The sequence below is a fragment of the Lacerta agilis genome, chromosome 13 (assembly GCF_009819535.1).
Source record: "Lacerta agilis isolate rLacAgi1 chromosome 13, rLacAgi1.pri, whole genome shotgun sequence".
In the NCBI taxonomy this organism is placed as follows: Eukaryota; Metazoa; Chordata; class Lepidosauria; order Squamata; family Lacertidae; genus Lacerta; species Lacerta agilis.
In genome coordinates this window covers 3,709,637-3,722,988 of record NC_046324.1, presented here as the reverse complement: position 1 = coordinate 3,722,988, position 13,352 = coordinate 3,709,637, and the positions used below count along the sequence as shown (strand labels likewise).

The following is a 13,352-nucleotide window of genomic DNA, read 5'->3' as shown; positions in this document are numbered from 1 at the left end:
ATTCTTGTTCTTGGACCCAGTAGTAGTAGTAGTAAAGGTTTGGTAAATGTATGAGCAAGCACTTGTGTAGCCCCTCTTGCTGAGCTAGACAGCTGCTTACAACAGAGACTAGAAAACTAGGCTACTGTAGGTGGTCTGACATGGAGTACTCTTCTGCTGCACAGTTGCATGATCATCTGCTATTTAGTGCTGTGTTTGGCTTCTTGTTTTAGTGCAGGCATGTCCAAAGCCCTAAAAAGGCTCAACAACTTTGGGGTAAAATTGTTTGTTTGTTGTTGGGTTTTTTTTTTTAAAAAAAAGCCCAATAACTTCAGTCATAAAGAAGCTCAACAACTGTGGTCGGCCATCACACATGTTCCCTTCATCATATCTGGCCCTCTCTGAAAAAAGTTTGGGCACCCATGTTTTAGTGCATCTGTTACCTGGGGTGCCTGAGTTGGTCTGGGGTGAGCTAACTTTTGAGTACCCTCCTTGCAGCAAGGTTAGAACATCATAAGTGGCCATCTGAGCCCTTTTGTGACTTGCGTTTATACATCAATAGGTCTTTGTCAACTATATCAAGTGACCTTTGAAGATATTGTTTCAGTGTTTATTAATTTCTGTGTGAATAATGGACAATGTCTTAAAATATATAACACTAAATTGTGCATGTTGGGCTGCATGTTCCCATTTCATCACCGTGATACCCCTGGTTGGGCAAGTTTGTGAACTGGCCCCAAGAGAGACTGTTTTGAATATTGAGGTCCAAAACTGAAAGTAGAAAACTTAGAGGACGGTGGATGAAATTAATTTGTAGCTTTTTGATTTTGACTTACTGCTCTCTCTGTTTCCTTTAAGGGGGTTTTCGATGGAGTGACTGGGGTAGTCACGAAACCTGTAGAAGGTGAGCTCTGATATCCTGACTTGGGATGTTGAGGAATTTCATAGTTTCAAAATTGCTAAGTAAAAATTTTTAATGCCATTTTATTCAAATAAAACCTACTATAGTTCTAACAGTATTATAAATAGTTGGACTAATGACCCTCAGGGTCCCTTCCAACTCTGTAATTCTACTACTCTATTAAAAGTGATATTTTAAGTAGAGAACCAACACTCCTTGTGGAGGAATTATGTAACTAGCAGAATTGAAACCTAGCCTTTTGCAAGAAGATGCAATTCTTTTTTTATATTCTTATGCTGGAAGGTGCCAAAAAGGAAGGTGCCGCTGGCTTCTTCAAAGGGATCGGGAAGGGTCTTGTTGGTGTTGTGGCCCGTCCAACAGGAGGTGTCATAGACATGGCAAGCAGCACTTTCCAGGGGATCCAGAGGTAAGAGGGACAGGGGTTGGACAGGGAGCAACCATTGAGAAGCCATCTTTCCAGTTTCCACCAAATGTGGTTCAGGTGTTCGTGGGACAGAAAGAAGAGCATCTGCTAAAGATTTTTAAACCAGGACTGACTTTTATAAGAGAATGTGATATTTTAGATAATCTGGTTCCAAGTCTGGTTTCAGGACTTAACCAGCACTTTGAATTGCATTATTATTATTGCACTATGTGTGCCACCTTTTGTTGTTGTTGCTGAAAACTCAGTTGCTTACGGTAATTCAGTTTCAGAATAACAACTTCTTGATTAGTATTTTCATTGTCTTGAAAGCTTGAACTGATTCTTGTAATAGTCAACTTGCATGGGAAACAGTATGCAAATACTCTGTTTAATCCTGAAATGATAAAAAAATGAATTTCCGACATAGAAAATGGAAATCTGCATTGTTCACAATGATATTTGACAGGGTAGCGGAATCAACTGAAGAAGTATCAAATCTCCGTCCTCCACGTCTCATTCGTGAAGATGGCATCATTCGGCCCTATGACAGGGGTGAAGCTGAGGGGTATGACTTATTTGAGGTATGCTTTGTCATATATCCCAGCTTTAACAGTAAAAAAAATCATAATAAATGTATTTAAAGTGTCCAAATATTAGTGGCGGTAATTTCACCCACAAATGCCAGAAAATATTTGTTTTCTTTTTATATATATAATCATTTTTTTATTAGTTTTATACATATACAGAATAGAAAAAAAATTCCACATTCAATTCCATTCTTTTAACATTTTGGCTTTTTAAGGCCATGACTTCCCTCAAAACCTTCATATGGTTTTCAAACCTCTATCTTTTTAGTCTATACTTCTTAAATCTATCATTGCTTTAAACCATCATATTCAACTTAATCACTATATAATTCATATTTACAACAATATTTCTTCCTCCGTCTACAAAGCTTCTTGCAGTCCTATTAACGTGTCCGATTGAATACCATCATCCTTCAAATAATTTGTAAATTTATTCTGGTCCCGCTGTTCTCAGATTCTTCCCGTCATTTTGTCCAATTCCGCATACTCCATTAGTTTCACTGTCCATTCTTCTTTTGTCGGTGTTTCTTCTTGTTTCCGTTTTTGTGTTATTAAGATTCTCGCCGCAGTCACTGCATATTCGAAAAGTTTAATGTCTTGTTTTTTTAATGACTGTACCTATAATACCCAATAGAAAAGCTTCTGGTTTTTTAAACGAATGTATATTTCAACATTTTCCTCATTTCATTATATAACATGCCCCAGAAGCTTCTCACCTTCTTACACTCCCACCACATATGATAAAAGGTACCATCTTTTTCTTTACATTTCCAACACTTATTATCCACTTTATACATTTTTGCCAATTTAACTGTGGCAATGTACCATCTATACATCATCTTCAGAATATTTTCTTTAAGTGCATTACATGCAGTAAATTTCATTCCTTCTTTCCACAGTTTTTCCCAGTCATCCATCATAATGTTATAACCCAAATCTTTTGCCCATTGAATCATCACCGACTTCAAGAAAATATTTGTTTTCAAAAGTTTTTATGTGACAAATACTCCACATCTGAATCGTTGCTTCTGTCTGTGGATTTTGTATACAGTATAATGTTCCCAGGTGTGATCAATTTCTGATGGTTCTTTACTTTAGAGCTTGACTATTCATGAAGGGGTCTATATGTGTGGGAGAATACATTTCCAAATTCTGCACCATTGTCTTGAGAGTTAAAACCTTGCATCCCACAAAGGATTCAGAATGTAGCTACATTTAGGCTAGACTTTCTCTTGCTTAGTTTATTGTTGGGAGCTGACTTGCTATCTGCATCATGACACCTAAGAACATGATAACTGGCACATATTAGTGCCTGGGAAACAAACATATGCAAACTGCAGCCCAGCCTAACCTGAAACTTCATTTCTCACACACTGTTGGTTTATTGGAAGGTGTTTAGTCACCAATGTGGCATAGTCAATAGATGTGTTGGATTTGGAGTGGGGAGACTTGGGCTCAAGTTCTTGCTCATCCACAAAAAAATTGGGGTGGCTTTGGGCAAGCCCTTCTTTCTCATCCTAGTCTGATTATGAGATTTATGGGATAATGACAGTGCTTTTTTTCTTTAAAAAATGTTTAGGCATACTCTCATTTTGACTCAAGATAATCACCATTTTATAGTTCAAAGCAGGGAAAATAAATACAGTAAATGGACAAAAGTACAAAGATTCACAAAATGTTTAGGGGTATGTGTACTCCTGCGTACCCCCAGAAAAAAGCACTAGATAACTTTACATTTGCCCTTCTGGGCTTGGAGAAAGAACATTGGAATTCAGAAATGATGTAGAAGCATATTTCATTTTATTAATTTGCATGTTGCTTTTGCTCAGCTTTGAGTATTAAGTATTATTATAGGGTGATGGTTTTATTTCCTTTACATACATGCAATTTGAGAGGAAACATATATCTTGCTTATATTGGGGGAGGTGGGATATACATTGAGAACAACAACGCAGAAACCTATTACTTAAGGGGCATTTATCTTGAATTATTTATTTGCAATCTCTTCTAAGCCAAAAGTGAAATTCCATTCAAAATAGGTACCCATAAACTGAAAGTTCTGTTCTTTTCCTTTTTGTCTGTTGCCTTCCTGTTCATTACTTCCAGCATCTGATCAGTTTCTAATGTATTTCTTCTTTCCTCTTCTCTCCCACTATGCTTACGCAGCAACAACTGGAATAATGGAGTCTACGGTTTCCATTATCTTTTTCTATATTTAATCATCTTTGTCTGCTTTGATCTACCTTAAAATTTAGGGCATGATTCAACAAGAATCCATTGCTTTCTGTATCTTCCCACAGAGCCTCTTTCACTGCTACTTCAAATGATAGGAATGTATTCATTTTTATCCCTGAGGTTAGCCACACACCATGAAAATTGTCCTTCAGTTGGTGGTGATGGCTAACAGAAGTGGGAAAGAGTTTACATCTATATTTTTTTAATGTGCCAATTATTGCTTGATGCTTTTCTATAATTAAAGATCAGTGACAGTGTAGCATTGGCCAGTTGAAGTGTCAGCGTTGTATATTGGCATATATATAATAGTAAAATAATTTTGTTCATGTATAGCTAGCCGTTGCAAATTCATGAATATGGGCTAGTCTTTCATGTTTCCTTATTCATACAAAAGAGGCTGGATGTAGGATGTTAAGGCAATCCCATTGGTCTGATGGCAGCCATCACTGCTCTCCTACAACCAGCCTGAAAAAAGCACACCTTTCTCTTCCAGCATCAGCAACTCTGATAGCAGGAGAGGAGTGAGGGTCAAGCTAAGAGTGACATATTCCAGCAATCTCTAAATCAGAACCCTGTGTGGAAGTTGTATAGAAACAACCGTTTTTTAAAAATTCTACTCAGATTGTTGAAAAGTGATGTTGATGCCTTGATGCTCAAAAGCAGCCATTTGTTTTTGTTTATCTGTATTTTCTTTTAGGATTTTTTGGGGTGATGCTGTTCAATATAAATATTTCCATGACTTTATTGATTAGAGGTGGTAAGATATGTTTGGAGACAGTGTAACTATAGTGTATTGAAACATGCTGTGGAAAAAAAAATATTATAGGCATGCATTTTCTTCTTGAACAATAGGTGCCTGCTAGATTTTGTTTAATTTGATTAAGAAATGTCCCATATGTTTTAGCAACATGAAAATAATTGTGCTCCTTAAAAAAAAAAAGCCTGTTCGTGTACTTCTGAGTTGCTCTCATGTGGCAACTCATGAGAGAGCCTTCTCTTTTCTGAGAAATATTTTCAATAAAAAATAAAAAGCAGTACAGTATTAAATGTGAGATTTAATATTGGTGCTCAAATGTTTTGAATAATTTATTTTCTCAAATGTATTTTGAAATTATCACAGAATATTTGTGTAAATATAATGCCATGCACACCTTTTTTGCAAGGATTTTGGGCTTAACTTCAGAGAACATTTCTTTAAGTGTATTCGCCTGTGTGTGTGTGTCCGTCCGTCCTGTTGCTTTAGAGCAGCCTTACCCCTCCCCTTCTGTGCTGGGTTGGACCGATGGGAGTTGTAGTCCAAACCATTTGGAGGACACCTAGTCAGGGTGCTTCCTTGCTTGGGAGGGAAGGAGTCCCAAAACAAGCAGCATCCTTGACCATTCTCTGCTGTTAGCATTCTGAGCTTCACTATGGTCTCCCCCCCCCCTTTTCTCTTGCTAGCCCTGTATTGGTAGGTAGCTGCTTCTTACCCCATCCCTGAGTTAGTGGATACTTGTTTTAGATGTAGCTAAAATTTCCATAGCGCATAATCTACTACTCAATACCTCTTTTTAAAGGGTTGGGGAAGAGATCAGTTTAGTCCTGAAGTCCCTTGCAAGCCTGAATTGGGTTGACAAATGAATTGCGGTATAAGGTGGGAAGGATGTCTTCATGCAGGACATAGAAAACACTGGCACTCGCTCCCAGGGGATGGCTTTAAAAGAATATTGGGCAGATTCATGGAGGAGATGGCTTTTGATGGTTACCAGCCATGATGGCAGTAATGGTTCTGAATTCCAGTTGCTACAAGCCACAGGAGGGGAGAGTGATCCTGGGTTCTGGTCCTGCTTTTGGGTTTCCTACTGAGGCATCTTATAGCCACAGTGAGAACAGGATGCTGGACTGATAGGCCCTTGGCCTGATCCAGCAGGCCTGATCCTTCTTATGGAAGGAGGGGGGACAAATGGAGCTGAGTGGTGGAAGGCAAAGAGTTTTAAGCAACTCATAGGGCTGCATGTCGCAAGATGAATATTAGATTACAAAAGGAAGAGAAAGAATTGCTTTAAGGAAAATTATCGGTTTCTTTGATGTTTGAATGATAGCAGATTCTGTTACAGAATCAGGCGTTTATTCATAAATCTGTACTTTGCCTTTATATTATCTTAGTGTGCGTTCTTATTATCTTGTATCTTTGCCTTCTTTAGTTTTTAAGAATTGTAAAATGTAGTTAAAAATTGCTTATCAGTTAATTCAAGGATTGCTGACCTTTTTTTTGATCCCAGGGCTTCTTCCAAGCCTAGTTTCATTGAGAGAAGGGGACCCTGCCAGTGCCAGGGAAGGCCTCTGTAGGCACAAGTATGCCTCCGCATGCCACGCTGGCATCTGGAGTTCATAAAAAAACAACTCTATATAACATAATGTTTGGTCAGCTGGGACTTCTGGTTTTGATCAAACAAGTGCTGCTGTTCCCCATTTTAGATTTGCACTTGAATGTGTTAACTCTCCCCCCCCCCCCCAGTTTTCCTTATTGCATTTTCCTTATGAAACTTTTCAGAGATTTTATAACCTGTATGTTATAATGATATAATCTTTTTTCTATGATTGAAAGAAGTACTTCTAGACTGGTGGAAATAAAATTATGACATGGAGAAAACGAAAACTGAAGCCTGTCTGAATTGATGTTGCAAAATACAGAATTACTGCATTCTTCCTCTTAAAGTGACCCCCCCCTTCTACTTTGGGGTAGCAGGCTGTGCCCTGTGCACTTCTCTTTAAAAAAAACAACAACAACAACAACATAGATTAATGTATTTTTCTTTTTGTCACTTTGGATATTTTATGCACTCATGTCTAGCTCAGGAAAGAATGCCAGCAATTTGGCAAATGGATTATTACACAGATTGCTAAATTTAAGGGGGGTGGGTGGGAAATCTTCATTGTTAACAAATATAGGATTCAGTTCTGGATTCTAAAGCACTATGCAAATTGACTATTTCCCCCCAACACTAAATATGCTTTCTTGGGGAGTGGGGGGAAGGGTGGGCATGATCCACTGGGAGAACTCCCTTTTCTAGAATTCAGTCCAAGCCTTGTAATTGTTACCTCGTGTGGTTTTGAAATTCCAACTGAGACTAGAAAAGTGTCTTTTGTTTTTTCGCCCTCATCCTGCTCCAGAATTCTCATATCAAGAAGCTGGCTGGAGAAAGCTTCCAGTACCACTGTGCTGTTCCAGGGGGCAAAAGGGCGCACATTGTAGTAACCAACAGGTAATTATTGTGCTGACTAAACCAGAGTGTTCTGGGGGTAATTCATTTAGTCAAACAAATCCTCACCTAATCAAAAGGCAAACGCTGCCAATGTAGTTAATATTGAGCCAGGGTTATATTGAAGGCCTCTGTGGGAATTTCCTCTTTCCTCTTTGCTTGCAAATTAAATTGAATTATATGTGGTAGAATTTTCCAGGATTCTGGTTTTTCTGTTGAGGCCATGGATGGTGATGGGCTAGGCTGCCTCTTTTCTAAACTTGGTCTTGCCTCTGCCAGGGGGGGGGGGCATAGCTGTCAACTTTTCCCTTTTCTTGCGAGGAATCCTATTCAGAATAAGGGAATTTCCCTTTAAAAGGGGGGGAAAGTTGACAGCTATGCCCCCGCTTGCCTACGAGCACGTAGAGATCACGTAGAGGTGGTATTCAAGGACTGGATTAGGTTCTGGGGCCTCCAGTTGCTGATCTCTACTTGAGATCCAGATTCTGCTGTACTGAGGCCAAGTCTCATATGACTTCTATCTCATGATGAATAAAATCTCCCTTTATGCCCATATAAGGTCCAGGAAGACTAGTACTGTTGTCTGGTTTGTGTCCAGGGTCCTTCCAGGGATCTTTCATGTTACCAGCAACCTGTGCCTTTAAATAGAGATGTTATCCAGGATTGAGCCTGGAACCTCCTGCATGCTTTCCCACAGAGCTCTTTTCCAACTTGGATATTCATGTGCATCCCTCCTTGGTCACATGCCTTCATTATCTTTTGTTGAAAGCCCACTCAGGGAGCCCATCACTTTGCTTTTGGGCAAAGTTTTTCTCATTGAAATATCTGCTGAAATGGATAACACTTCTCTCCACACTATTTTGTAACACTGGTGCAAAAGGGCTTATTTAATCTGCCAATTTAAGTCCAGTCATAATTTGAACAATTTTGTGGCCAAAGATGTTACATTTTAACTTCAGCATATTAGAAATTTATCTTGTGTCACATGCATGTTCTGCAAAAGTAGTTATTTCTGTACTGAGTTTTGTGAGTGTGCCGAACACTCAAGTTTTTACTAAAGAGAAAATATTGACATGTTTCTGTCTTCATCTAGGAGAGTCATGTTCATAAAGGAGGTGGAGATTTTAGGGCACATAACAACAGATTGGGATTATTCATATGAAGACTTCACACGACCACCAGTTGTGGATGAAAACACACTGCAGATCTTTGTTAAGGTAAGAGGAACAGATTCACACTTGTTCCAGAAACAATAAGCAAATACTTTGGTGTTGGGTGTAATCTCACAAACACAAAATAGAACAGGGAATAACTTTATGTCTAATTTTCTTTTATAAGAAAATTGTGACCACAGCTGGGCCGTAACAAAAGTGATCTGATTATGCTTTTTTTTAAAAATAGTGGAATGTAATAACATTTTCACAGTTACTTTAAATTGTTCTGGTTTTTCCTAACAGGACCAAGGGCTGTTAACATTTCACAAGAGAGAGAACTCAGGACAAGAATCAGTAAAGAGAATCCAGCTCAAGAATTCAGCTTCAGCAAGGGTAATTATGATATTGGAACTAGTACTACATTTCCAGTGTAAACATACGGCAGAACGCTGGTCTTCACCACTCAGGTCCTCTTCTTTTGCACTTCAGTGCATTTCCACCAGTGCCCTGGGGCAGGTTTGTCCTGGTGCAGTGCTTTTCACCGCAAGGCACGATCACTGCAGTTGGCACCTAGATTAAGATATCTTCGCCTTCTTCAATGGTCTTCAGGTTAGCGTTCCTTCACCCTCGAAGTTCTTTCCTCAAGAAATTGGAAGAATGGATGAGCTCCTTTTCAATCTCATTCTTGAGTACTGGTCTTGGAGAATGGAGTGCTTGCCTCCTTTTGTCAGTATTTTTTTTTAATCCCATATTCCCCTACCCACTGTGTGGTTGAGGACACTTGAGGAGTATCATGCTAAAGAAACAGGGCCAAGCTCTCTTCCTTGGTTCTCAGTCCCAGTAGCAGTTGTGCCGATTTGACCACACCTTGAAACTACTGGACTTGCCTTTTCAGTGGTGGTGGAATTATTAATCTTGCCAAAAAGCCACCCCATCCTTCAGTTCCTTCTGGAATATTACAGTGTGAGTGTTAAAGGCAAATGGGAGAATAAATTACAAGAAACAGGTAAAAATTGTTTTTCAGGGTAGGGAGGAACAAATGTAAAAGAAGAAGCCTTCTGCACTTTGCACCTCTGGATCAGCAAATTCTGCCTAAAATAGGGAGAGTGAATCACAATACCACCAGTGCAAACTTCTGTACTTAAGCTGGAAGAAATCTGGTCTGTGGAATGCCTTGCCACAAGAAAAACATTGTGGCAAAGAATGTAGCAATTTCCAAAAATGGGTTATCTTTGGAAAGCAATGTCAGCAATTGCCAGGTGATTGTGCCCAGTTCTGTCTCCCATCTGCCACTATTTTGTGACTGGCTTTGCCATTTCACTACTGATTTCATGACTGGTGGGATTTGGTGATTTTCCGCTGTTTCAAGTGGGCTCTGGAGGTTGAGAATCCTTGCGCTAGGGCATCTTAATGAGTTGATTTAGGCAGTTTCTCTTACAGACTCTTGTTTCCATGCCTCTCAGGCTCTTTTAATTTTTGTTTCTGGTTGCTATTAGCTTAGCCAAGTTCAGGTTTCTGCATCTCTCCAAGAAATATTCGTTCAGTTTTTCCATGAAGTCTTTTGTGAGGTTTGGTGGCTAATAATAATCTGTTTGCTTCCCAGAGGATCTGTCGTGCTATTGATGAAGCTCAAGCAACAAGACATCAGCAGAAGTTGGTGAAACAAGCATCTTTAAAATTAAGCAGGCCACAGGAACCATCTTAATAACAGTAACATATTTCATTCATGTGGCCTTTCAGAGAATGAATTTTATGGAAACTGTGTGGATACTTTCATGCCTGGTGATGCTCAGTTTTTGGCGGGAGATGGAGGTTGAGCTGCCTAGACTGGCCACTCAAAAATTTATTATTTTGACATATTTGAATGTAGCCATAATTGCAATATTTAAATGTCATAATTTCTTTTCCAAAGATAAATAGAATTATATTCAATCATTCCTTTCACTTTTGTTGATCAAAATTATTAAGGTCTGCTTAATATGAATCTTAAATGAACATTTGTTTGAGCAAATTAACTACTCCGTCCTCTTCTCAAATTTACTTGGTGTATTGAGATAAAATTGTTAATGTTGGGAAATGCTTGTGATAGTAATACAGATTCTCTCTCTTTTAACAGAAGGCAATGTGTTTTCTATTCAGAGTATATTTTCTATGTTTATTCAAAAATTATTTATGTTGTTTGTAATGAAAACATCCAGAAATGACTCAGGAATATTTCGTTTGGTGTTCAGCTGGTTTTGTAGGCAGTATAATACAGGAGTTCTTTTGATTCAGGATTTCAAACCCGTTTCTGACTGGCCATTAAGTGAGTTGCACTGTAGGAATCATACCTGTATTAGTAATGACACCTTTATTTATGCCAGCTAATGAACAGCCTCTCATTACCTTTAACATTGCATATATTTAGGTTTTAAAATAGATCACTGTTTGGGCTGAGATGATTGGCACAAGTTAATGTATGTTCGGACTATCACACATTCAGCAAAATGATTATGTGTAAATGAACAAATGGGTTTAGGAACATGGTGAGCTTCCTTACAGCAAAGTATACAATGGTTGGAGACATCATGTGCTGAATTCTGGGCTGCTCTTCAACAAGGCATTAAGAGTTCTCTGTTTACAGGAGCTTGTGTGCACTTTTGCAGCTGGGGTACTGTTCATGTTAAGCAAGTCTTGTTTGCAGACTACATAGTAAATCAAGTACTTCTACTGCCTTTTTTTTTACAAATGAAGGATTTTGCTATCTAAAATTCAGTACTTTTTAAGTCTGTCCATTTGTTTTTCTGTAACATCGTCACATATTTTGCCTTTGTGAGCATTTCGGTTTACGTACCCCTCTTAATGCTCATTTGCTTCACTTTTGGTTAGTTATTCATGTACTTGGCCATTTTTGGCAACACTAATGCTAACATTTGTACTATGTGGAATTATGATTTATTGTTCTGGGATTATAGGCTGGCAATTAATGATTAAGGATTTTAAGCAAAACAATTCAGATTTAACGTGTATCTGCCTTGATCGTAAATCAGGTGCTTTATGTGAATCCATATCATGGGGAAAAGGAGTACACTGCCAAATACTGCATTTTGTGGAAAACACATTTTTTGTGGCGGAGGGTAATTGTCTTCCTTAAGCAAATTCTTACATAGCATTGCTCAGTTACCTAGAACAGTGGAAGAGACACAACCCTTTATGACTGGCTCATTTGCTGGCAGATAAAAGCCTTACTTAGCTCAGTAAGTGTGTCTTGGCCAAGGGTCATCTAAACGGTACTGTTTGTTTGCTCTTTATTTCTGTCATTATGTGTATATAATATTGCCAAATAAAAATATTTTATATGCAGCTTGTTGTGGCTTTCATGACAAACAGTTGATGATATTAAATAACCAAACCAATAGGCAGCCAAATAATTTTGAAATAAATTGCACTGTGAACTTTAAGAAACACACTTGGATTATCTTTTCATCACTCCTTCCTGTTGAAGGTCGTGGCCCAAGAAGAGAGAGGAAAATACTTGAGGTAAACGACTGGCTGTGCAGGTGGTGTCAGGAAGGATTTGGCTTCTTGGATCATGGCCTGTGCTTCCTAGAGGAAGGACTTCTGGTGAGAGATGGGTTGCACCTCACAGCAGTTGGCAAGAATGTGTTTGCCAAGAGTCTTGAGAATCCGATCAGGACAGCTTTACACCAGATCTTGAGGGGGAGGGAGAAAACAATATGAATGACAAAAGAGCATCTGGAAATGGGGATAATAGCTTCATTGTATATAAAGCAGGCACGTCCTACAGGTAGATCATGATCTACCTGTAGATCACTGGATGTCTGTGGTAGATCACTGGCTCCCCCAAAGAAGCTCAACAACTTTGGCTCCCCTCAAAAAAAAGCTCAGTTTTTTTGCCCTGCACCCCCAAAGAACAGGGATTTCCTTCTCCCTAAAAAAGCTCAACAACAACTTTGACCTGAATCCCAAAAAAGGGGGTAGATCACTGCCAGTTTTTAACTCTGTAAGTACATCACAGTCTCTTGGGAGTTGGCCACCCCTGATATAAAGGATGTTACACTTGTGAAGAAATCCATGACCTGAAGCATGAAGAGCAGATAGAGAGTATATGGGTAAAAATTGTAGGAGAGAGAAACAATTGTAACCTTACTGTGGGTTTCTGTTATCGACCGCCAAGCCATACTGAAGACTCAGATGATGCCTTAGTAGAGCAGACCAAACATTCAAAAAGGAGAGAAATAGTAATCATGAGGGACTTCAACTTCCCTGATATCTGTTAGGACTCAAACTCTGCCAAGAATGTACAATCTGACAAATTCCTCTACTGCATCACTGACAATTTCATTTCCCAGAAGGTGGAAGAACCAACAAGGGGATCACCTATCTTGGACCTGGTCCTCAACAATAGGGAGGAACTACTAGAAAGAAGATTCCACCTAAACATTAGGAAGAACTTCCTGACCGTGAGAGCTGTTCGACAGTGGAATTTGCTGCCAAGGAGTGTGGTGGAGTCTCCTTCTTTGGACGTCTTTAAGCGGAGGCTTGACAGCAATCTGTCAGGAATGCTTTGATGGTGTTTCCTGCTTGGCAGGGGGTTGGACTGGATGGCCCTTGTGGTCTCTTCCAACTCTATGATTCTATGATTGATGAGGTGGAAGTGCTTGGAAACTTGGGAGGAAGTGATCATGTTCTCCTGGGTTTCAGGATATAGAGGCAAGGGAAAACTGAGTGTAGTTGGACACGCACTCTGGACTTTAAAAAGGCCAGCTTCAAAAAGCTTCAGGAGCTACTGGGTGTGATCCCGTGGTCAGAAATGCTCAATGAGAAGGG

General features: G+C 39.2%; 1 protein-coding gene across 1 annotated transcript in view; it reads left to right on the top strand.

The window, feature by feature from the left end:
* VPS13C (vacuolar protein sorting 13 homolog C) overlaps positions 1-11,864 on the top strand; it is a 103,229-nt gene extending 91,365 nt beyond the window's left edge. The window contains 7 exon segments of the mRNA XM_033166740.1: positions 838-883; positions 1,184-1,307; positions 1,771-1,885; positions 7,280-7,371; positions 8,462-8,585; positions 8,826-8,915; positions 10,126-11,864. Of these exon segments, the coding sequence (XP_033022631.1) occupies positions 838-883; positions 1,184-1,307; positions 1,771-1,885; positions 7,280-7,371; positions 8,462-8,585; positions 8,826-8,915; positions 10,126-10,227 (693 nt within the window). The 3' untranslated portion in view covers positions 10,228-11,864.
* Positions 11,865-13,352: the final 1,488 nt, after the last annotated feature.